Below are 26,543 nucleotides of genomic sequence, written 5' to 3'. Positions count from 1 at the left end.
GGGTCAGGAAAGCCTGAAAGCTCTTAGCGCTGAGGGGCCCTTACAGGACAGAAGGCCCCTCTTCCTTCTTTCCTCTCTTCGCTCTTCCCTCTCCCCTCTCTCTCCACTTCCACTTCTGCTTTCATTCTCTTGCTGTAAGATCTTTGCCTCCTTGGGAGATTCCTCTCTCTCTCCTAAGGAAGAGTTCCCCCTGCACATGTAACCAAGACCCTGAATAAAGCCTAACCCTTGTTCGACTCTGGAAAGTCTCTTCTCTCATACGTTTATCTGGTTTGGCCAGCCGAAGACCTGCAATAGGGAAGGTAAGACTCGGGTAGCCCTCAGGCCTCTAGGCCTGGCATTTACCAATCACAGATTTCACTCCTTTCAATTGTAATGCATGTATCCAATTGAAGCAATGGAAACAAAACAACTCTACTGATGATTAGACTGCAGTACCCTAAATTGCATTCATTATACTTATTATCTAATGCCTTAATATTTTAATCACATTTCACAAATGAATTATCCAGGGATTGCATTCTTTTGGAGACTTTTCAAGAGAACGGGGAAAGAGAAGGATCACAAAAGTAAAATAATTCAGTATGGAGTCAACATAAGCTAAATGCAAAAAATGTGTATGGAAATCCAACTCTGTCTCTTTTGCCATGAGAGGCAAAAATAAATTAAAAGTCAAATTATGATCAATGTAAAAGATCCCATTACGCTCAAATTTTTTTACACACAAGGTCCATAATTATAGAAAAAACTCATTCAGTGTGAGCAACAGGTATAGAACACAGGTCTCTCTGGTTTTCAAGTCCAGCCCTCTTTTCCACAATGACAAATTGCATGAAATGATGGATTTTTTTATTTAAGCGTTAAACATTTTTTGGCATTAACTCACCAAAGAAGCCCTAAAAAGAGGATTCTCTTTGGATGTGTGTACACAATAAATCTTCACATGTATCTGATGTATAATGAAAATGCAGTACACAATTTAAATATGTATATATCTCACAGAACCCTAAATACAGAAAGACTTCATAGGAAACAAACAAAATGAAACTTCACTGAAGAAAAAGAAATGCAAACAATCTGGTAAATCCTACTTTGTTCTGAGAAATTTGCTTCACAAGTGGTTCCTCTTCTGAGATACTAAGTAGTTTGGCTTTGTATTCGGTTACAAGTTCTTGGACTTGTCTATTTAAATCTCTCCAACGTTGGGAGTCCGTAAGCATGTTTTGCAGCCGCTCTTGCCTTGAGTTCACAGCAAATTCAGTGCTGGCCCACTGAATTTTGACTTCATTAACTATGGGAAGCAATGCAAAAAGTTAGACCTCAAAGTTCATATGAACTGAGCATCAGTGATAAACTGATTGATGTTTGAAATCTGGCAAATAAAACAAAAAGATTTCTAGTTCGATCCAAGAGAGGAATCCAACATGCCTATATAGGTAAATTGTAAGAAATGTCCCTAAAGGGAGAGAAGGACAGAACAGCACCATCTTAACTGTTGACATTACAAATTGTTGAAAATACAAATCCAAAATTAGAGGGTAACAGTACACAGCAAGGTAATCACTGAAAAAGCAATAATCAACTCCAAGCTAAACTAAACCAGTCAAGGAATATTAAAAAGTCGATAGATCCCTGTTAAAAAAAAAATACCCCTACTTGGCTTTACACTTAATGTGGGAAGGCAGGGTCTAGGAATTTTATAAATGAAGTACTGAAATGAAAATAGAAAAGGAGGTCATTCTTGGTCCTTGAAACAAGTGATGACAATGGATGGGATGACACCACTGAGGAGGAGGTTTTAGAGGGATTCACAAGATAGACAAAAGTACAAAGCAGAACAGTAGAGATAGGTCACAAAAAGGCACATCCAAGCAGGGTAAAGAAGGGGGTGGGAGTGGGGGGTGGCCGCAATATTAAAGAACAGTCAAAAGTGATGTTGTTCCAGCATTCTATAGCTCAAAGGAATACAAAACAAAAAGAAAATGGGCGGAATCTACCACGTAAGTGATAAAACTAAGTCGAGAGATACAAAGATTCTTTAAGGCTACAAGGATTTATTTGGTAAATTAACTTTGCCAATTAAATGATTGCTACCTTAACCCACAATCTTAACAGACCCTTTAAAACAATTGACTTCAGTCCCATCAGTGACATGAGGCTCAAGAGTGATACTTAAGTTATAGCAGCACTTTCCTGTGGCCCTGTCTTTATTTTCTTGGTTGCTTAAAAATAAATGGGAATAAAATAAACCTAAAGTGTAAATAATTATAATCTCTCACGATCCAAGGTACTCTTCATGAAGTGAAAATCAACGCCTGCTTTAAATCAGTACATTTTGATATTCAAAGATTGATACTGACACCACTATCGTTTCTGCACTGATCCAGCTCACAACCACTCAATGCAGAGGAGACAAGAGAGTTGCTATAGAAGAAGAATGCATCCTGTTGCAGACAATGTGGTGATGAGTCTCTTCCAATGTAGCTGGGCTATATAAGGCACATGTATTCTATCCACAGGGCCATGCTCCAAGTGCCTCCAGTCAACTACTACCTCCTAACACTGATGATGCAACACGAGCAAAAGAAATCCTTCTGAACATTAAATTTGTAAGTTTGGAAAATAAGGGTTCTTCTGCTTCTGAGTGTCAAAAGAATTCTGGAGACTTTTAAAATTTTTTTCTTTGTTGTCAGGAGATTCCTTTGCTAAACATAGAAAGTTCAACAGAAAAGGACACTGGTTCACCTCCATGACCTGAAGAAGCATCCAAGTGAGCCCTGGGGAGACATACCAGTATACAACTCAAAAGAAAGACATTCAGAATTCACATAAGCAAAAGTGATTTGGTACTTGACACTGAGGGAAATAAATACTCCTAAAAAGACTATTATACAGTCTCAATTTTAAGGACAAAACTAAAATATAAAGAAATGTACTATACATCAAAATGTGTCAACCCAAATAAAAATGTGTTTGTATATATGTATCATGTGTAATGTGTGTATATCTAGAGACAGATGTGTATACACACACACACAAAGATGTACATTATCCATATATGTTACATACACACATATTAGTAGGATTTACTAAGTGAGGAAATTCACAGTTTACAAAGTGAGGACAGACGACGACAGATAGCTGCAAGAGACTTACGTTTTTCGATGATGGCTGTTTTTATATCTGTTTTACTCTTCAAATTTCGGGCTAATGTAAAAATACGATCCAATTGGGAGTGGCGCTGCTCTAAGTCAGCCTTTGTAATCTAATGAAAAAGAAATTATATTACATTTTGTACTGAGAGTCACTAGGGAACAATGGAGAGAGGGCTGACCCCAAAAGTCAGCAAGGCAGAAGTTCCAGCTGCCTCTGACTCCTCCTGGGCTATTGGATCCCAGGGCAGTCAAGCAGTGCTCTGGGCAAGTCTCTAGGGCTACCTGAGAAGGTGCCAATATCCCAGACCGGTGGTTTCCTTGGTACAGCAAACTCCTAGGTCATGAAACTCACTCTAAAACAGTCCCTACGTATTATAATATAGCACAAATGTTAGTTTAATAAAAACAATGCTAAGGAATCTCATGACTTTTTTCCAGAAAGACAGTCTTCAACTTATCTAGATCCACGTATGTGATTAAGATGACTCTCCCAGTACTGCTAAAGAAAGAACAAAAAACAAGATTGACCAAGCATTATTAAGGTGATTAAAGAGTGCAAGTGTATCAATGAGCTTCTGAACTGTAGATTAATTACACATCAATGATGAACTGCTGCTTCAGAAGCTTTTGTACCATTTAACACTGATTAAGTGTCCTGATTTTGTTCTCTATAAAACTGATAAATCCTGAAAGAAAAGAGGATGAAATCAGAGAACAATTCATGTTTCAAGAATAATGATCATAAACACAAAATACGGACTACAGTGTAAGGTTTTTACCAATGGCTGGTAAAAGAACTGAGGTAATGCTGGAGCAGGAAGACGGTACTACAACACAGAATACTAATACACTATTAACTTTTTTCCAAAGAAAAAATTTCCATTTTTCAAATATCAGCCTACCCACAAAAGTCTTATGCTTAAGGAAAACAGTCTCTCTGAATGAGGATGTAAAAAGTAATTTAATCTTGAAAATTCAAAGTTTCATGAAATTCTAGAAATACAATGACCTTGAATGTAGTATTCAACACACAGTTACGTTCTATTGTGTACCGCAGGTAGGAAAACACTCCAGACTCAACTAGTGTGTAGTTTGCTAGAAAGTAAACACTAGGTTTTAATACTGAGGGTAGGGAATACGTTCATATCTTCAAGATAGGCAGCACCTTGCAAATAAGTATCTAAGAGATGAATGCTGATTTGAGCCATTCATATATCAGCAGATGAATCCATGGGTGCATCGAAAACCTAATTGGGTTAACACGGATTTTATGAAACTCAATTGCTTTAAGTGGGAAGATTTCTTCTTCCTTGTTGTAAAAGCTTTGTAAATTCTACGTTCCCACAGTTAGCACCACAAACGAAATGGAGACTTTTTAGGTCAGTCTTATCTGCTTTTATAATTCTGGCATTCAACTTTACACCACATACTTACTTTCATACGTTCAATTGTCTCTTTGATCTCTTCCGTATTTCCAACTTTGACAACGCTGGACCTCAGCATTCGTTCGATGCACATAAGCCATTCAGCTAGTTCTGTCGCAGTTTTTTCTAGATCGGGAAGCGAGGAAAGTTCTGGTTCTAGAGATGACTGTGTCTCACTAGTAATTTCGGAGGTGGCAGGATGATCTAAAGAAATACAAATAGATCCAGAAGAGATTTTGCTACTGATTTCTTTTAATCTTTCAAATAAAATGCTGAGCAGTTTAATAAAGAAAATCTCCATTTTACATACTAGTCATCTATTAATTCATATTCACTTTGTAATATGCATTAGAACTGGAGAGATAAGGCTTTTATAGATCTGTGTTCAAGTCCCAACTCTGGTACCTATTACTACTGTGACTTGGGGCAAATCATATTTACTCATCTATAAAATAAGGATATTTGAAGTATGTGGGATGTAGGGTTTTTTTGGAAGGAAAGAATTTAGCAAAAAATATAAATTCTAATAGAAATGTTATACCACTTTTGAGGAACAATGTGATTTTCTGGAATTATCGCTGGTGAGAAATTCAGAAGACCTGAAATTCGGAAATTCAGATTTTCTCAGCTCCAACATTTTTTATTCTACTAATTCATTTTGTTTTAATGTTATAAACATTTTCAAATTGTCCCCACTCTAAAAAAGTTCTCTTACAAAAAAAAATGAAGTAAAACCAATATGATGAAATCATTTGAAAGAGAATGCCAATGCCATTCCACATCTGTAAAAGCACCTCCACCCCAGTTCTCTATTTTTAATTTGTTTACTAGAGGTGTATTTTTTCCCTTCCCACCTTCCATGTCATTAAGAAAAAAAGGAAAGAAAAAAAATTCTTGTAAAATAGGCATAATCAAGCATTGGATATATACAAAAGTATTTATGACTTATTCTTTACCCTAAACCCATTACCTCTCTATCAGAGGATAGTACATCATTGGTAAACTGGAATCATGAATTATATCAACTCTATTGATCATAGCTCCACAGTTTTGCAAATATATATGCCTTTACAGTGTTGCTTTTATTATATCACTTCTCTTGGTTTTCTACTAATTTGAATCTTCCTCAATTTACATTCTTCCGACTCTTCCAGCTCATATAATTGTGGGTTAATAAATATAGATAATGTTTGGGAGCATTAAGTTGTTTCTTCTGCAAAATAGGTTTCATAATAGAAATGCTACATAGCTAGCAGGTAATTTTAAAGAAAGTGTTTTATTACTGTCAAAACACTATGTAAATTTAAGTTAGTTTTCCAATACAATTTTTTTATAACGTACCTTATATATCAATTATTTTAAGGCAGGGCACAGTGTATAAAATGTAACTGGATAGAACCATTGAGCGTGAAAGACCAGAAGAATGTCATTAGAAGTCTGTGTTTTACTGTATAAGGGCAAATGTCACTTAATTATTGCCTTTACAAAGATTTCTTTCAACTGCATACCATCTGTGAACCTGGGGAAAAAATTTTTCTCCCTATATTCCATTCACTGGAATATAACAGATTGGGTTATGAAGTAAATGACCTCCTGGGTCCTAGGTTCATGCTGATACAGGTCATTCAGAGATGTGTTCAAATAAAGTCATATGTATTTCCAAAAAACTCTAAAGTATAACTGGGTAGACATGAATCCTCCTATATAATCAAGAACCTATATACAATGAGGGCCAATCACCCCTAATTTATCCATGTAAACTCCATATTTGTACATATTAAGGTAATGCTTCAAATGGGATACACATATAATAATGTAGTATTTTCTCATATACAAAAAGCCAACCACACGTACATACAACTACATATATGTGGGCATGCATACATATATCTATAGATATATAGATATCTATAAATGTATAGATATAATTAGTTTATTCTCATGCCAGAATGATAAAGTATTTTGACACTAGGTGAATAACCATAGCATTTGGTGGCTGAGTGGATAGAGCACTGGGCAGGGTACTGGAAATATCTGAGTTCAAATCTAGTCTCATGCACTTAATACTTGTGTGACCTTGAACAAGTCACCAATTCTCTATCTGCCTCAGCTGCCTTAACTATAGAAAACACTGAGGATAATAGACCTACTTCCCAGGGCTGCTGTGACAATCAAATGAGATCACACTAAAATATCTATGAAGCAATGATCCTAGTGTCTAGCACATAGTAAGTGCTTAATTAAAGTGTCAGACCTCTTGCCCATTGATGAAAAATGTTGTCGGTTAAACCCTTTACCAGATTCTACCTCTGATTTTTTGAAATTAAAATGGAGGTAAAAAAGAACACATTAGCTCTCTAACACTGCATAGTGGATTAAGGGGCCAGGCTTGGATTTAGAACCACCCTGGGTTCAAGTGTTGCCACTGACACTCCCTAGTGAAAATGGACAAACTGTTGAACCTCTCAGTGACCAAGACAGCAAAGAGTTTTACCTACAGAGGAGTGGACCATTTGACTCATAGGATCATAGATCTACTTAGAAATAATCTCCCCATTTCACTAATGATGAAAGGAAGATCAAGGATTGTTGAGTGACAGAAAGGTCATCTAGGATAGTCAAGGGTCAGAGAAGGGAACTGAATCCAAGTGTTCTCACTTCAGAGTAAGTCTTCCTTCCACTGTTCCATGCTGACTCAAAAATGGTGGAGGAAAACTCTCCAAGTGATAGAATCATAGAGGCAAATCCTAAATATAAGCTACCCTTTGACAATAAGAATATATACATTTTGTGATATAAAAAAAAATAGAAAAGGTATGTCTACTGAAAATATTAATAACTGAAGGAATCTACAAGGCATAATTGACAATTTATATGAAAACTGCCTAATTTCAAGTGATTCATGCTGGAATTGTGTGTCTCCCCCCCCCCGCCCCCCCCCCCCCCCGCAAAAAATGTATAAGCTCTTTGGGTGGAATAAATATATCTTTTAATTCTTTTCCACCTCAAAATCATCCTACTAATGAGAAAACAATGTAGTCTGGTGGGGTGGTATGTTGTGGTGCTAAAGTAAAATACTTTTTACCTAGGTTAAATACTGATATATTAACTATGTAATCTTTAGCAAATGACTGAGCTTCCCTGGGAGCCAGTTTACAACATGAAAAGGCAAATATGTAACATGAGAAACTATCATCCCAGTCTCATTTAAATATTCATAAAGCTAGTATTAACTATTCTACTCTAATGCTCTTTATTCACTCAAGCAGTAGGATTTTTTAAAAAAGATATTTATCTGTTAAACCCCAAAAGAAAAGAACACATTTAAATTGTACTTTTTAAAAAATGAAGAGGAAACATTACTTTTAAAACTCTCTTAGAAGAATAGCTTTACACAGAAATAATAGAAAGATGAAAGTTCCACATAAAATTAAACAAAATTAAGATATCAAGTTTTCCCTTATTTACCAGAGGCTGTTGAAGGATGGGGTTCGCAAACATCCAAGGGTCTCTCCTCCAGGGCGCGAGGGATATCCCTCTCCACCTATAATTTCATACACAGAGAGGGAAAGAAAGGTAAGAGAAAATATTACTTCCCACAGAATGAAGATGATTTTATAGTCCAAATTTCATTCAAAATGAATATGTTTCTATTATTCTAACTAGAATATCAAAAAATTATGTTTGCTTTAATAGACAGAACTTAAACCCATCAGTAGACATGGATCTATGGCTTTATTGAAGTGGGCCTTCTTTAATATAAAAAGAACTGATTCATACTTCACTATGTATGACTCTTTTTCATTCTCCATTATGCATTTTAATTCACTTAATTAGCTAAATCAGAAAGGGAAGATCATGCTTTTTAAAAACACCTTACAAATTAAAATAATTCAAAATAACAATAACTCCTATTTCCAAAAAATACATAATTTTCATTTAGTTTTATTATCAAAAACTAAGAAATGTCTGTGCATAACCAAAAGGAAAATTATTACACAGGAATGGGAGTGATCAAATATAGTATTCTTCTATACCTAGTCATAGAAAGGAATGAAAGATGGTAAGGGGAAAGGGAAGGCGAGGGAAGAAGGGAAGGAATGGGGAAGAGGGGAGGGGAAAAGGAGAAAATGGAAGGGAAAATGAGGGCGAAGAGGGAAGAGAAGGGAAGAAACAAGCATTTATTAAGTGCTTAATATGAGCCACACACTTTGGTAAGTTTTTTACAAATATTCTCTCACTTGAGCTTCACAACACCCCTAGTGGTAGCTGTTAGTATGACCTCCATTTGATAGTTGAGAAAAATGATGCAGACAGAGCTGAAGGGACTTGCCCATGGTCAGTTACTAAGTGTCTGAGGCTAGATTTCCACACAGGTCTCACAGACTCACAGACTAGAACTCTGTTACACCAACTAGCTGCCTCTTAATGACCACATGACAGTTATCTTAAGCAGAATTATCACACTTCTGTGTGATAGATTAGATTTGTTTTGCCCTTATTAAGAAGTCAGAACTAGGGTCAATGGTTAGAAGTGCAGAAGGAAAGAGTGACTCAAAATGAGGAAAATCCTCATCATAATTGCAGTGGCCAAAATCGGAAGGGACTGCCCTGAAGGATGGTGGCACTGGAGTTCTCCTACTAGTAGATGCTAAAAAGACACTTGGGAAACACTTGGTAGAGTTTCTCTTTCTTATGTGATACTCAAGTTTGATGTAGGAAGCTATACTTTTCTGGGTCCAAAATAACAGTTTCAAGCTAGTTCTGTCTGGTTTGTCTCAAGTAACATTAATATTCATTATTTCATCGACTTCACAACATCCAAATCTATTAAGCAAAATGCCCCGAAAACATTGATCCCTATTTTTAAGATAAGCAAATCAATATTTCACTACATTCCATGAACATAAGAGGCACTCACAAAGAAAAATGGGGGAGGGCATCTTTAAAGGTAAAATAGAATATTACAAGGATATCATTCTTATAATAATCAAATCACATCCACAAATATTGATTGGGACATGCAATGTGCAAAGCATTTCAGGCATACCTTATCCCACTTGATATTCAGAGTTCTTAAACTGGCAGAAATGAATTTTCCTTCATTCATACTGAAGTCTTCCAATGCAAGTAGCGAAGGGATATTTGCGTTCAACCACCGAAGATTTTCCCTTTGTACATCCATGTGCTGGGTTAAGTCCTAAAGGGGGCAGAAGAGAGCTTTGGTTAAAAGGGCAACACACAGCCACACCAGCATTAGTAGAATGACATGAAAAACCCTTGTCTTTAAATCATGGATTTGGCATTTAAAATGTTCATGCGTAAACATACTACAATCTAACCGGAAATAATAGGAACAATCCCTGAAAATAATTTCATGTGGAATGAAGTTCTTTACGTGGCAAATAATCTCTAAGAAAACAGCAATACACACTTCAATTTATCTAAAAATACGCTTAACAAAGAGAATACAGAACAAATAATGCCTCTAGTTTTTTCTATACATGTCATGGGACTAATTTGGAACAATGCAAATGAAAATATTTTAAGGAACAGAATTACAAAGCAGTAATTAAGAATCAAAGTGTAATAAAGCCAAGTGTAATGATGCAACACGGCCATGATTTTTAAGGCTAATAACTGCCAGGAAGTGCTACTCCTACAACACATTTAATAAGCTACGTGAACAATTGAATGAATACGTTGCACTAGGCAGCAGGATCTTAACACAGAAGGACCAAGCCTTTCTATGATATGAAACCATTATATGATGCCAAAATATCAGGATTCTGCTTGAACTATTGAAATGACAGTGTCAAGTAATAATTCTTATGCTAACAGAATCTTCTGAAAGTATGACTTCAAGTATTACTTATTGCCCCTTCTCAGAGCTAACCTTATAAATGCGATGTAATATCCCTTTCAAAACCTATTTTAATGTTTTTTTACCTTCAAAGAGGAGATTTTTTTACTTCCAATTCTCCTGCAACATTATTCCCATTTTTGCATTTAAACCCCAAGGTACAAAAACAAGGATATTCTATAACTTGCCTTTAGTTCTTGGACACTATTTTCCATTTCGGATGAGGACGTCAGTTCCAAGGCATTTTCAATCTCTGATACCCAGCGAAAAGTATCAGTCATCGTTTTTCTGTATTTCACTATCGCCTCATTTTTTGTTTCAAGACTAGAAAAATCATTATTGAAAAATATTGAGCAAACAAACTAGTTTGATATAATAGTGTATGCAGATCAGGTAAAAAATGTCAATCATTCTTATTAACAACAGATAGAACATCTGTTTAAATGGGTTCAAAATTAGTGAATTCGTATTTTAAAATACTGTATCATGCATGATACAATCTTGCCCTTCCCTCATTTTCACCTTCTCTCTCAAAGCTATAGTTATATGAGCCATGCAAAAGAAAATTTCGCTTTTTTGGTACATAGAGGGAAACCAAAGGTAGAACTTAGTATTTAATAATTTGATAATATCCTCCAAAATGCATAAATTAATTTTAAAGAACAAAGTAATGATATAAATAATAATAAGGAACGGAACTTTTTAAAAATTTTAATTAAAAAGGAAAAAATACTCAAGGCACAAAGAGGAAGAGAGTTGCTTATGACAGATATAGAGTCGGTATATTGCTAGAGGGAGAACTTGAACCAAGGTCTGATTCTAAGAATGGTTTTCTAACCACTGTGTATACATTTGTTTTGTGTGTGTATTTGTATACACACATATATACATACATAATATACACAAAGTGTATGTATATAGAAATAGATATATTATAGATATCTACATATAGATGTCTATATGTGAAATTGCATCAACAAATAATCCCTTTAGTAGCAAGGAAATAATGAATGTTTATAAAGTTTATATACATAAGTATACACAAAATAGACCTATAAATTCCCAAAGAACATCAAAGAAACACAATATATTTCCTACTGTGAAAGACAGATTTGGCAGGAACTTTTTTTCAGCCATTTTATCAATAATTTTTTAGTGTATTTACATTGCTATGAGACTTCAAATTGCCCTCCTTGAAATTCTTGTTAACAAACTGGAGTTAATATTTCCTGGGTAATGACATTATAAGATAGCCATAAACAGTCATTGGATATCTATTCATAAACAATGCATGCTATCTAATTTTACCTAGATAGCATACAGACTTTGCTTAGATATAGAAATCTAGATGATTGAGAATCCTGTACAAGAAACAAAGTGGTGTTTAACTGTGTAAGCATTTAACTTTCAGTCCTCCATAATAGTTAATTGTTGAATCAAAAAGTTGTTATGGATCAGAAAAGTTCATAGATAACAAACAGTGATAAACAACCTAAGATGGGTTAACATCTTGACATCATGACATAAAAGTAAAAACAAATTGAGTAAATCAAATATTTCATTTGTAAAAATAGAAAAAGGTATATAATTCATTCTCATTTTGACATGCAAAAGAATGAGTAGTGTTACTTCAGTGATATCCACTCTACAAAATTTATCAATTGGAATTCCTAGGAAATTCCTGGACCATCTTCAGTTGTCCTGATTTATTTCTGGACACTGAACTCAGATGACTCCTGGATGTGAAACGGATTGGTGACTTTGCACAATCCACCCTCACTCAAATCCAATTCACTTGCATGTCATGGCATCATCTCCCTGACGTCATGGTCCTCTTAAAGAACAAAGGACACACAGCAAGCAATTTGAAATAAAATTTAGAGTGCATTTCTGCAAATAACGGTTAATGATCCTGCCAACAGGAAAACATTTATTTGTATTGCTGATAGAGGGGTGGAAGGAGGAAGCTGAATATTTCAATGTGCTATTCAAGTTGGAAAGACTTCTAGGATGGACTCCACCTGTCTTTTCCAAGACATAACTAGCTAATTCAAAGAAGTTCATGAGAAGCAGGCTAGCCATCAGATGATCTTGATGGGGCAGGAGGAATTAAAATTCATTAAGTCATTTTCTAAAGTACTAAAGGCTTGGGATCTACAACAGTGAAGGAAATAGTCACACTGGATAAATTATGGATTCTTTAAATTCCTTGGATAATTCATGCACCAGGTATGGTCTTTTGTTCATCTTTCTGTTACGATGGGAGAACAGGGTCTAGGATACTTGGGCCCAAAGAGTTTTCAATTACTCATTAAAGAATTATCAAAGAAAAAAGATCCAATCTGGACAGAATGTTAATAGTCAATAAAGTATTGTTCAAGTGCCACCTCCTCCATGAGGCCTTTCCCGTTTATCCTAGCTGTTAATACTTCTCCGACCCCTCCCAAATTTCCTGGTATTTTCTTTGTGTATAACTTGAATTGACTTACGTTTTCATAGGATGTTTTCCCCTGATATTTATCTTTCTAATTCCAGCTTCTGGCAGACTATATGATATATAGTAAATAGGGAACTTAAAAAAATACTTATTTGACTGAAATGGACAACTACTCATTAATTAGTTGATCCTGATGAACTTATTATGAAATATCTCAACACATGAAAGTCAGTTTCATTAATTGATATTTCATCTACACAGTTAAAATGGATAAGCATGCACATCTCTCAGATTTTCAAATTGGGACTCTTGTTTTAAAGCTTCCACTGTCTGAAAGATCGATATTATTATGCTACATGTCTTGGACAAGGAAGAATTTGAACAAAAAAGTCTTTTGCCAGTTAAAATTCTACAGCTTAATTAAAAATTAATCCTTAAAAGAGAATACGTATAAGGATAATTTCCAGTGGACTTGCTCCTATGTACTCTAGGCCAATGAGGAGGGTTTTTCAGCTGGAAAGTTGGCATTGGTTTTCAAGACAACTGCTAGAAATTTAGGCACAGCCCCCTCACCACCATCTATGTCTCCAAAGAATTTGTGATTCCCCCCCATTTTTCTGACTCCAGCAAGATTTGAAAGAGAAAATCTTTCTTAAGAACTTTTGCCATAGAATGAAAGCTGAATTAAGTTATTTTATAAAAGTAAGAGATGTCTGGAGACGACCTAACTCTCCTTATGACACACCTTGCTGCTTGCAAACAATTCTAGACCGTCTAAAGAAAATAACATGCATGTATGCATAAGTGTGTGTGTGTGTGAGAGAGAGAGAGAGAGAGAGAGAGAGAGAGAGAGAGAGGGGGGGGGGGAGGGAGGGAGGGAGGGAGACAGAGAAAGGGAAAGGGAACCTTGGATTTTAGGAATCTCAGTCTTAGTTTTATCTTCTACAAAATGAAGACTCTGAACTAGATGATCTCTTAAGGGTCTGCCCAGTCTGAAGAGATGTTCCTGTAATTCCTAACAAACTTCACAAGAAATTGAACATGGATCTCATCTCTCAATCAATTACAGAATATCACATTTGTAAAATTAGTATTTTCAACTTCACATATTTTGGGGGAAGTGTCACATTTATGGCACTTGCATAATAAAAATTAGACACTGGGAATGGCTAGACTTCCTTAAACAATCTACCTTTAGCAAGTACAGATGAAAGGGAGGATTGATGTTCATTAAGGTAAAAAAAAATTCAAAAGCAAAAATGAACTTATCATGACACTGAGGGAAAATGCAGATACACAGAAAGTAAGTGTCAGAAAATTTTCTACCAATGGAGGATAAGAAAATCAAACTCCTTCATCTTGTTTTCTAAAGGATTTTCCATAGAATGCAATTTTGAAGAGCCTGCACAGTTATGGCTGAGATACCTAAGTTTTCTATCATACACTTGGCTTGAAACTGCATCCCAGCGATCACAGAGCTCTGCCATCTTTTCATCCAGGAGGCATGCTTCGGTTGGGTTGGAGAGTTTGGGGATGATGTTGCTCCCAGTTTGAATCAGTGGTGAAAACATACACTTGTGGATGTTAACTTCCTCTTCCAGTTTCTGCCACAGATGAAAAAGCCAAGATAAATTCTAATGTTAGATCAAACGTTTTTGAAACTCTCAACACACATAGGTATTATGGCATTAATATTACATGCAGAAACCAATAAATGGGAAGATAAACACAGAAAACATATCCTCATGAGTTAGCTCTTTTAGAACAAGTCAAGGGAATTTCAAATGAAAGAATAAATATACTTTTAGAGATAATTCAGATTGTTTTCATTTTATTAACTAAAAAGAAAATAAGATTCAAGGAAAACTTTCCATTACAAAAGGAAGCATTTAAAAATGATCACATGGGAGACTCAATCACATTCAGCTTAAAAATAAAAGGCTTCCTTCTATTTCTCCAACCATGTCTGTTTTCCCTGAGACTTTTTTATGAATTACTTTCTGATCAAACTGATAACATAGTATCAATGAACTATAAATATCACAATGCAAAGACAAAGGAAAGTGCTGGGGGGGTTTTTCATTTAATTCCAGGTTCAAATTTCTTATTCAAACAAAAATTCTTAAGGGAAGAGAGAGAAGTAGGCAGGATGAGGAGGGAACATAAATGTTTATAACTAAACAAAAATGCAGGTGAAGTAATCACTGCCTTTCGAATTAAAAGCATGTGCACAACTTTTAAGAAATTAAGTTTTACTTTTACCAAGAGTCTGAATTACAATTTAATTTGTTACCATTATTATGAAAAATTGCCTCAAGAATGATTTTACTGGTATTCCTTTTTAAATTAGAGGGCTATAAATCAAGAATACCTTCTTTTATAATATTGAGTGAAAATGTTAATGAATTTACAACTGATGCCCTTAAATGTTTCCATCTATCAAAGAATTTCACAGGGAAAAATTTACCGAAAATTAATTTGGTAAACACAAATATATTAAATAAAAATGACTCTTGTAGCTACCATAAAAGCTCCCACATTTCAGTCTGCGGAGAAAACCTTTATTCAAATGCTATTCGTTCCCCCATCACACCTCTCTATAAAAAAGCTTAAACACATTCCAAGTTTAAATTGTCACTGACAAAAAGACAAGAACAACTTCCATGCTTTTAAAACCTCAATCTTAAGGTATTTCATAAAAAGCCAGTAAACGCAAGGGAAGTTATCTGAACAGCAAATCCTGTTCTGACAAAACAATCCCTACCTGCTGATATTGCTTCGCTTTCTCTAGATCGAGACCATCTTCAGTATTGGCATGAGTCAGTAACTTTTCAGCTTCCGTCAGCCACTGGTTGAATTCACTGAGGTTACTTTGGAAGTGTCTCCAATCTTTCACACTTTTATCAAAAAAACTTTTAGGGAATAAATTTTAAAAACTGGTAAGTGATTTTGGAAATGGGATCGCTTTTTATGAGAACCAATGATTTTATTAACCCTTAAAACTGTGTAATATTAGATTCATTTTGAAAAATCAAATAACTTAGTTACAAAAGTAAACAAGAACAAAGCTTAATCTATGTTAGCAAGCAAAACATCACAGGGAAATACCTCCCATGGACCCTAACACCATGTTCTCTCCCTCATTTTATTTCTTCATTTATTTTTGCAAAAAATTCTACCAGGAGCTAAAATGGTGGGGAAACTGGTTCATGAAACAAAGTGCAAGCATAGGTAATGGCTACCCTGTGGAAACATTTGCCAATATATATGAAAATGTTAATTGGCCCATCTGAAAGCAATAGTAGACATACAGTGATTTCTCTTTCTGAGCCCTTTCCTGGTGAAACCAACATTTATTCACCCTGAAGTTATCAACTGAGTCTTTTAAAACATTTTTCTTACAATCGAACAGTTTTGTTTGGTATCTGGCATGATTACAATTCTCAAATACCCAAATTCTACACTCTATACAAATGTCAATTGTTCCCATACCTAAAACGTTCTAATTATGATCATGAATCTGTTAAGGTTTGTAACATAGCAAGAATAGGAATGTTATTTAGGTCATTACACAGAGAAAGGCATATTTAGCTTTAATTGCCGTGTAATATAAAAGAGAAATGAATAAAAATGCTAGTCCTTTGCATATTCAAAGAGCCCTAGATATAGACACACAATGGCAAAAAGCTTTAATGGACTAGGATTATAAAGTTTTATTGAGGTAGTTAACTAGCACATTATTAACCTATCCTATGACAACATCCCATCACCAACGCCAAAAGATGTGGAAATGATCCTCCTCAATAAAAGGTTTCTAACATATGCAAAATGTCACCAGGTAGCCCAGAGGAGATAAGACTATAATAGCCACTATTAAATGACTACAATATACAGAATTAGTTAAGAACCAATTGGAATTGAGGGCATCTGTACCATCACAATCATCAAGGAAAACATGTCTAAATTACTGAACTCTGGACAACTGGACTACTGTGAAGAAGTAAGGCACAAGGGGAAGAAAACAATCCTATCTCTGGAATCCCAAGATGTGGGCTGTAATCAAGTAACTGACATTCCTATGTGTGTGACCTTAAACAAGTTACGTTAACTTCATAAGACTCATTTTCCTCAACAATCAAATGGGGGGGTTAAGGAGGGGCTGAGCCTGCAGGACACCTGGATCAGATGGTCTGGAAGATTCCCTCCTAGGTCTACATCTGTGAATCTGGAATCCAGTGTCCATAATTGTGCAAACAAGTTTGCAAATAAAAATATGAAGCTGGGAAACCTACAAATAATTAATAAAGCATTAACAGTCTACTAAAATTCAAATTAAATGGCAAGGAAAAATCGTTAATTGGTGGGATGCATGAAAAAAAGAATACCTAAGACCGTTTTCTGTGATCAATTTTAAAAAGTTTTCCTAGATGAAAGAAGAATTCAGGAATCTTAATTTTAGAAGGGTTTTCTGAAGCAATCTTGTCCAATGTATACCTGAATAATCTCAAATATGTCAAGGCAACCTCTGTCTGAACGATCCCGTTAATAAAATCAAATTTTAGTTTTGGATAGTTCAGTTCTGAGAAAGTATTTCCTTAATGTGTCTCCCTATAACTTCTGCCCACTGGTTCTACTTCTATGTAAAGATACAAAAGCAGAAAAAGAAAATGCATTTCATTTGTTAACTCTGAATTTTCGAATCCAAACATGTACTCCCTAAATTTCTCCTTACTATAGGCTAAACATCATGTGCTTCAACCAATTTCTCATAGGGCACTGCTTTCCTCTTTATTCAGTATCCTCTAGAAATGCTACACAGCTGGAGTGAACAGCCAGAAATGAACATAATATAAAGAATGTGGCCTGACCAAGGTAAAAGGAGCAAAGCTTCCCTTCATATGCAATGCTCTGCTTCCAAAAATGTGGTCAAAAATCACCTAAGATTTTTTTTTTTTGCCTGTCTAACCATAATGCTAACTAGAAAGAAGCTCAAAGTCCACTAAAATCCCTATTTTCTGGATTCACATGTACCAGTACTCCCTATCCTGTATACTGAGTTGCTTAATTCATCCTATTAAATTCAACTCCTTATAAAATTTGTAAAATCTGTGAACTGCAAAATCTTTCAATTACTTCGTAAACAAGAAGAAAGTACAAATGAGATTACAGACTGGAGACAAAGATGGCACATTGGAGGTCATTTAGTACAACCCTCAACACATAGGATGACAATGAGACTCAGAGAGTTGATGTCAGTTGTTCAATGATCTCAACGATCACACAGCTGGTAAGTGGCAAAGTCTCTAACGAAGGTGATGATATGATGATTCTATAAGTTTCTTCTATTTTTAAGTAAAAAATTATATTTTTATTGAAAAATTGTATTATTAGTTGGAGGGTGGGGAGAGTGGATTTGTCTGTTTAATTGTTTGGCATAAACTTCTGGTTTCCTTGGTGTAAAGTATTCTCAGTAAAGAAATTCTAACCACAAAGATGACTGTTTTGCAAGATTAGAAAGTGATCTGAAACATTGAGGTGTTCTGTAATTGAAATATTCCATAAGGCTATAACTTGTTTCACAATTGGTATTATGCAGACATGAAGCCCAAGCCTTGTTGCAACCACATTCAAGACAAGGCCTCTATTCCCCACGCAACAGTCTCAAAAGATGATTATACCAAGCAATATAAAATACGAACACTTCCCTCTAAAAAAGATTCTGAGAAAAACCCTTTTTCCCTCTCCCTGAGAGGAGCCAATCTCAAATTTCTGCAGTACTGTGAAACTACTGACCAGGAACTCAAGGTAGCACTTTTAGAGGAAGCAACTGACAATATCTTTGTGTTCTTGCTGTCATGGGAAAGGATTTGGGTTTTCTTCCTTTTCCATCGGAAAGAAAAGAAAATTGCAAACTGCAGTTCCTTCTAATTTAAGTCTCAACAAGCCATGGAGAGGTAAATTTGGGCAAAGACCTTTTGCCTAATTATTTCAGTAAATTAGTACACCTGAATTATGTGCCTACTATGTGCCAGATGCTACATTAAGTGTTTTGGATACAAAAAAGACAAAACACAGTCCTAGAAATCAAGAAATCCTACTGTAACACATGGGAGAAAACATGCAAACAACTCTGTACAAAAAAAAAGACAGGCAAGTTAGTTAAATTGAAGATAATCAAGAGAGTGGAGTCATTAGAATGAAGAGGAATCAGGAAAGGAACCCTGGGGAGGAGAGGGTTTTACCGGGGACCTAACAGAAAGCAGAAGTCAGGAGGCTGAAAGGAAAAAGGAGCAAATTTCAAGCATGGGGAAGAGCCTGTGAAAAGCTCCTAGTTGAACACCAATTTCTTGTTCAAGAGCATCAAAGAGGTCAATGTCACAGGATCACAGGTACATGGTGGAAGGGGAATATAAAACATAAGAAGACTGGAAAAGTGAGACAGATTATGAAAGGTTTGAATGACTAACAGAGGTTTTTATATTTGACCTCAGAAGTAATAAAGAGCCATTGAATTTGATGAGAAGGGAGGTGGTGACCTGATCAGACCTGTCATTAAGGAAGACTGATTCTATCAAATGAGTGCATGATAGACTGGAGGAGAGGAATATTTGTGGCTGGGAGAACAACTGGAAGGGTATTGCAATGAGGTAAGGGTTTGCAACAGAGCAAGGGAAATGTTAGGAGAGAAGGGGGCATTTACCATAGATATCACATAGGTCAAATCAATAGGCCTTGGCAAGAGACAAATTATGACGGGAGGAGGGAAGGAGAAAGTGAGGGGTTAAGGAGAGATCCTACACTTCAAGCATCAGGGAATGAGTAGATGGTGGTGAGAAAGGTGGGGGAGAAGATAAGGAGTTGAGTTTTACACATGTTGATTATAAGATCTCTATGAAACATTTAGTTCCAGATATTCAATAAGCAGCTGAAGATGAGAGTGGAGAAAAATACGTATAGATATGATCACTGAATATACAGGAGCTGATGAGATCATCAAGTGAAGCAATGCAGAAAGATAATAGAAGGAGGTCCAGGGCAGAGACCTGTGGGACACCTACCACAGCTAAGGGTATCAGCTAAATGAAGATCTCACAAATGAGACTGAATGAGAGTGATAAAAAAGGGAGGAAAACTAGAAAACAACAGCATACAGAGAAGTGGGTATCAAGGACAAGACAGTGAGAGGATCAAAGCCCCAGTGAGGGGGTCAAAAAGGATACAGACTGAGGAAAGGTAATCCAATTTGGCGATAAGAAATAGGAACTCTGGAGGGAGCTAAATGACAAGGTCAGGATTCAGACTGCAAAGAGTTAAGAAGAGAGAGAGAAGAAAGTGGGGGCAGCTAACATGGACAATATATCAAGAAGGATCGACATAAAAGGGAAGAAAGAAATGGGACAATAGCTAAAAGGGATAGATGGATAAAGTAAGGATCTTCAGAGGATGAGGGAAATACATGAATGTTGGTAAGCAGCCAGTACAAGCAAAGGGAGGGCCTTGAAGGAAAAGCAGAGAGTAAAGATGAGAAGGGAGGCAGTGTTGGAGAAGATGGGACACAATGGAATTACTTACGCATTCAGGACAATTTGCTTTGAGAAAGGAACAATCACCTCTTCTTGTTCAATAGAAGGAAGGTAGAAACAGTAGTAGAAGGCTTTGGGGATAAATAAGTTGAAAAGGAAAGCCGAAGAGGAAGCTTTAAGGTAAGAGATATATAGTACACATTTGTAAGTTATCAGTAAGAGCACAGAGGGGCCAAGCAGCTTGAGTCTACACTTCAAGCTTCAAACTGTGGGAAGGTAACTTAAGGGGGAGACAGAATGGAGCTCAAATTTAACATGTAAAGGAGTCATCCTGTTCAACTATAGGGCAAAGTATTTTAACCTTTTTTGTATGCTAAAAAGTAAACTATGATATTACCATATTAAAGTTTTTTTTCCCTCAATAATTAGATTTGCCCAGAAAGACGCACAAAGCTCATGTTAAAAATTAAAATTATGTTAAAATGTAATGTTAACATTGTGAAAATCAGAATGTCTCTTTTATGGTATTCTTCTTTTCCCCCCTATTTATCTATATAAGATGTATCTTTACTGAGAATAGGAATTAACAAATACACATAGATGATGTCCTTTCATGGAGAATTTTAAAGGCAAGCCAGGAATCTATTTTTCAATGTATCAAAAAGAAGTGAAGATTTCAAAGGAGTGGAAACAATTACCAATAGTACTATTGACAAGAGAGGAAATGACCCAGAAAAAGGAGAACAAGTACCAATTCACAGACTGATTTTATCTTCTATAAAAAATTTTTGGACATATCAAGGAAATACTTCATAAAAAGAGGGACAGGCAAGGATCACGTAGATCAGAGGTGCTGCAGGCAACCAACAATACCGCAGAATGCAATCCAAACCAGATTAAAACATAACTTGGAACTATTTTTTCAAATTAATAAAAATAAAACAAGAAACATTACTATAACTTGGAAGGTCAAAATGTGGTCCATAAGTACCCTTATGTCCACTTTAGTGGTCCCCATTTCTACTTGGGTTTGCCATCAATAATGTAGGCAATTTCTATGACAGCTGAAATCTTCTGTAAGAACTGACTGAAAAATAGAGAAAATACAAGATCCTGACATGGTTTTTTAAAAAAAATTCTAAAACAGCAATTGCCTTGACCATGGAAGAATCTTGACTCCCATGGAAATGTAAAGATGATTCAAAAATCCATGGACAGATTCAACTATAAAGATAATTTGGTTGAAGAATACTTTGAGTATCATATATCAAAAACAAGACATAAAACAGAGACATGCATCAGTGTGAAGCTGTTTTCCAACTGTCATGGAAGGGGTACAATGCAAAATCTGAAAAGTTTAAAAAAAACAAAACAAAACCGTTAGGTTCGACCAATACTCTTGCATATTGATGACATGATACAGATAGCACATGGTCCCTGGGATACTACAGAAACCTCCCAAATGGGATCCATTAGCAATCAGAAGAAATTAACATTATCAGTTGACAAAGGGTGAAAAGTACAAGAGGAAGAAAAAGGAAGCCAATTTCCTGGATTTTAACATGCAACTGTATGGGCAAACATCTTGCATAAATTCTTCAGACGGAAATTGTTATTTTGCATGACTTTATGCAATTGTGAGAATTTTTATTTTTTTCTCTTGTTTTTCAATTTGCTGGAGAAAAAATGAATGCTTGTTAATTGAAAAAAAAAAGGTAATGAGCTTCAAAAACTCAAGAGGCCTGAGACTTTTCAAGCCTTCTCAAAGTCCTTATCAGTGGTATCTGACATTCTAAAGAGATTTCCTATAGACTGAACTTAGGTATAAACAGATGGTTTTGAACTAGCACACAGCTCATACAAAATAATGTGACTATGTTCACAGGAAATTCTAACAAGATCCCTAAATAAGATTTTTGGGGAAATAAGATGCTATTGTTGTTCTTGCTCAGTCCTTTCAATCATGTCTGACTCTTTGTGTCACCAGTTGAGTTTTCTTGAAAAAGGTACTAGAGTGGTTTGCCTTTTTCTTCTCCAGCATACTTTATAGATGGGGAAAATGAGGCAAACGGGGTTAAGTCACTTGCTCAGGGTCACAAACTCCTAAGTGTCTGAGACTATGTCTGAACTCAGGTCTTCTATCCACTATGACTCAAAATCTTTAGGAATAATCCTCCCAGTTCAGACTGTACTTCACCTTCTCATAGGCTGTAATCTCACCCAATTTTTTTCATAGATAGGAAAACAGAAACCCAGAGATATAATTGATTTACCCATGGTTACACAGGTAAGTGTTAAGAAGCAGGGTTAAAATCTAGGTCTTCTTACTCTAGAATCTTCCTCTCCTCCTACATAGATATGGATTATTAGTTTTGAAATAGGAAGTGCTTAAGTAATGATTTGTACAATTAAGGCTGACTATAATAATATTATACAATCATCCCATTAGATGATCTAAATCACTAAAAGGGGAAAGATTATAAAAGTCGATACGAGAAACAGGTGATCCCCAAATCTATGTAGCTAATCCTAGCCTCTCTCCAAAGCTACCATCAATCAACAAGCATTCATTAAGTGCCTCCTAGGTGCTAGGCATGACGTTAAATTCTGGGGACACAAAAAGAGGCAAAATATAGTCCCTGCCCTCAAGGAGTTTATAAACTAAAGGTGGAAGACAACATGCAAACAACTATATGCCAAGCAAGATATATACAGGATAAGTAGAAAATAATTAACAGAGAGAAGGCATTGGAATTACAAGGGCTTTTTTAGGGAAGACTTCCTAGAGAAGTGGGAACTCAGAGAGGTCAGTAATCACAGCGGAAGAAGAAGAGAGTTTGAGGGATGGGAGACAGCCACAGAATGCTAGAGCTGAGAACTGGATTGTCTTGTTTGTGCAACAGCCAGACGGCCAGTGGCACAGTATCAAAGAGTATGTGTCAGGGAGTAAGGTAACCTAAGACTGGAAAGGTAGACATGTGGGTTAGGACAGGAAAGACTTTGAATGCCAAACAAAGCATTTTGTATAGGAAGTCGTCAGAATTCATTGAGCAGGGAGATGGATGTAATCAGATCTGAGCTTTAGGAAAATCACTTTAAGTGGCTTAATGGAGGATGGAAAGGACTTGGGGGAGACCTGCACCAAGCCAAAACCTACCAGCAGGCTATTGCAATAATCTAGCATACACCTTTCTTGTAGTTCCTGGAATATGATACTCCATCTCTCACATCCATATCTCTGCAGTGGCTCCCCTTCATGACTGAAATGCTCTGCCACTGTTCCTTCACACCTGAGTTTCCCTGGCTTCCTTCAAGAATTAAATCAAATCCTACATTCTACAGGAAGCCTTTCACAATCCCCTTAGCAGCTAATATCTTACCCTCTTAGAACTGTCACTGCTGCTGAGTCATTTCCGTCATGTCCAACTCTCCATGACCACCCCCGTTAGGGTTTTTCTTGCCAAAGATATTGGAGTAGTTCCTCATTTCCTTCTCCAGTTCATTTTACAGACAAGGAAACTGAGGAAAATTGGGTTATGCGACTTACCCAGTGTCCCACATCTAGTAAGGGTCTGAGATTGGATTTGAAATCAGGTCCTCCTAATTCCAGGCCCACCACTCTATCCACTGTGCCATCTAGCTGCCTACTCTCTTAGATTACCTTCCATTCATTCTGTATTTATCTTATATTCCTTTCCATGCTGCTAACCCCATTAGACTAGGAGCTACTTAAGGGCAAGGACAGCTTTTTTGCCATTTTTTGCTTGTCCAGCCCTTAGCACAGTGGCTGGAACACAGTAAGCACATTAAAAATGCTTCAATGAATGACTGACCAAAAACTAATTATTACTCAGAAAAAAAGACTTTTGTAATCTCATGATGTCTTATGTATAGAAGTGTTGTTTCCAAAGTTGTATTTCTTTCTCCTGTCATGTGTTGATTAGCAAGTATCTGAAATTGTTTGACATATAAATTATTTTGCCTCTTGCTTTCCTTTTCCTGCCATCTGCTGCACATCACTGTACTCTCTCACAATGTAATCATTCCCATTAGAATATGTGATAGTAAAGAAAAATCAAAGCAGATATCTTTAACACCAGCTTCAGTTTGGTACAGAGAAAGTTAAAAGCATTGGCTTCAAAAAAGTTTTCCAATTACAAAAGAAGTTTGCTGTTCATGGTATGTCATCCTTTTTTTTTTTTTGGGCCAAAGATCAGATTAAAAAAAACACATTAAGAAATATAGCGTTAGGCTGTGATTTTTTTACATTTTTACTCCATTCACAGATAGGGTGTGTGTGTGTGTGTGTGTGTGTGTGTGTGTGTGTGTGTGTGTGTGTGTGTGTGTGTAACATCTAATATTCACATAGCTCTTCAAGGTTTGCAAAATGACTTACCAATAGTAATGTATCTCCACAACAAGCCTAGAAGGTTGAGACCATTATTATCCTCACTTTACAAGTGAAGAAACTGAGGTAGACAAAGGTTAAGAGTCTTGCCTAGCATTACATACCTACCAAATGTTTGAGAGTAGATTTGAACTCAGGTCTTCCTGACTCAAGGTCCACCATGCTATCCACAGTACCATCTATAAAAACCTCTAGGCATATTATTACTATGAAGTTACTATGAAATGTGATGAGCACCAAGCTGTAATACAGACATCAATGATAGGCAGCCATAGTATAGTGGATATAGATGAATTTAAAGTCAGAAAGACCCAGGTCCAAGATTCTCTCCTACGTATCAGCAATGTATCCACAGAAAAGTCACTTCAACTGATAGTACCCCAGAAACTTCTCTAAGATTATAAATTATAAAACAGATGCAAAACTCTACTGGAACAGAGAATCTCCATACAAAGGAGTTTCTTACACAGTCAATCCCATTTCCTTCAAAAACATACACAGAAATTTTTAAAACTTAGAAAATGAAATTTAGAAAAAACTATCACTCATCCATTAATTTGATATGAAATATTAATTTGTATTATCCTTAATTTGTTACTATATTGGTTTTATGATGATCTTTCCAAAACTATTGGTCATAAAAATTGAATACATACACAAACACAATGATAATAGCAGTTGTAGATACTCAGATTTTCTATAAGGCAGATTTAGGAATAAGGCAAGAAATTTAATCATTTGACTAATGTGGGAGGGGGTATGTGTTTTTACTCCTTTTCAAGACTGCTGAGACTCATATTTTTTTTTTAAAATCCTTTATAGTAAATATAAGCTAAAACAGACTTACCTTTTATGATCATAGTAGGTTGTTTTCAGACTGTTCCACTTTTCATTCAAGTGGTTCAGTCTTTTCTCAATCAGAATGGCTCCTAGATGGGAAACATCCAGTATAATTCTGGGCTCCTTCCTACGAAGAGCTGTAATCTGCTCCTCGACTTTGTCCAGGAGAGAATTGATTTGCTATAAAAAAAAAAATGTCAACAGAGACTTGGGTTTGGATACTACCTCTAACAATGATTATGTTAGCTGTATGTCCTTGGGCGAGTCATTTCACCTCTCAAACCTCAGTCTCCTCAACGATGAGACTGGAATCATAGCTGCAGTAGCTACTTCACAGGACTGCTGGAATATCAAAATGCTGTGCATAAAGTGCACAGCAGGTTTGAAAGTACGGTAGCAGCGCTGGCTATTATAGAATATTACAATAGCTCTCCCTTTACACGTAGACATCATATAGACTTTTTATCATGGAGACTTATTAAACTTTAAGTTACAAGGCTGGTATTAATTTGCACTGTGGAGTCAGTTTCCTCACTCAGAGTTATAAAGTCATAATTCTTCCCTTCCCTCCTCCCACTCCCATAAAAATAGTACAGATACTAAAAGAAATAGTAGCAGCTGTGGTCATTAACCTTAGGGCCCCCATTGAAAGTCATTCTGAAAGAAGGTCATATTACATACAAAGCATAAAAAGAATGGACAAAAAGGGGGAGGGGGGCATGAGAAAGGAACCAAATGAGTTACTCAGGCATATAGAATTATGCTTTTATATATTCAGCCATATGAAATCATCAATGTTGGTCTTTAAAGCATAGATGACATTACCATTCATGGGAGTAGGAGAGAAGCGTAGCACATACCAATTTAAAACTGAATAAAATAAAAAACATAAC

General features: G+C 36.0%; 1 protein-coding gene and 1 long non-coding RNA gene across 3 annotated transcripts in view; one reads left to right on the top strand and one right to left on the bottom strand.

The window, feature by feature from the left end:
• Positions 1-26,543, bottom strand: part of LOC140526982 (utrophin-like) — a 74,428-nt gene that overhangs the window by 34,783 nt on the left and 13,102 nt on the right. For both annotated transcript variants that reach the window (XM_072643599.1, XM_072643600.1), the window contains exons 3-11: positions 25,658-25,830; positions 15,644-15,791; positions 14,305-14,483; positions 10,631-10,766; positions 9,630-9,779; positions 8,048-8,123; positions 4,590-4,783; positions 3,157-3,265; positions 1,092-1,291 (exon numbers count right to left, since the gene is read on the bottom strand). In XM_072643599.1, the coding sequence (XP_072499700.1) occupies positions 1,092-1,291; positions 3,157-3,265; positions 4,590-4,783; positions 8,048-8,123; positions 9,630-9,779; positions 10,631-10,766; positions 14,305-14,483; positions 15,644-15,791; positions 25,658-25,830 (1,365 nt within the window). The remainder of the gene's footprint in view (positions 1-1,091; positions 1,292-3,156; positions 3,266-4,589; positions 4,784-8,047; positions 8,124-9,629; positions 9,780-10,630; positions 10,767-14,304; positions 14,484-15,643; positions 15,792-25,657; positions 25,831-26,543) is intronic.
• On the top strand, positions 1,169-2,982 carry LOC140526987 (uncharacterized). Its single transcript, XR_011974633.1, has 2 exons — positions 1,169-2,609; positions 2,694-2,982. It is a non-coding gene; the product is annotated as an uncharacterized lncRNA (long non-coding RNA).

The sequence above is a fragment of the Notamacropus eugenii genome, chromosome 2, assembly GCF_028372415.1.
Source record: "Notamacropus eugenii isolate mMacEug1 chromosome 2, mMacEug1.pri_v2, whole genome shotgun sequence".
Taxonomy (NCBI): domain Eukaryota; kingdom Metazoa; phylum Chordata; class Mammalia; order Diprotodontia; family Macropodidae; genus Notamacropus; species Notamacropus eugenii.
The sequence above is the reverse complement of the archived record's forward strand: the minus strand, read 5'-3'. Positions and strand labels throughout refer to the sequence as shown.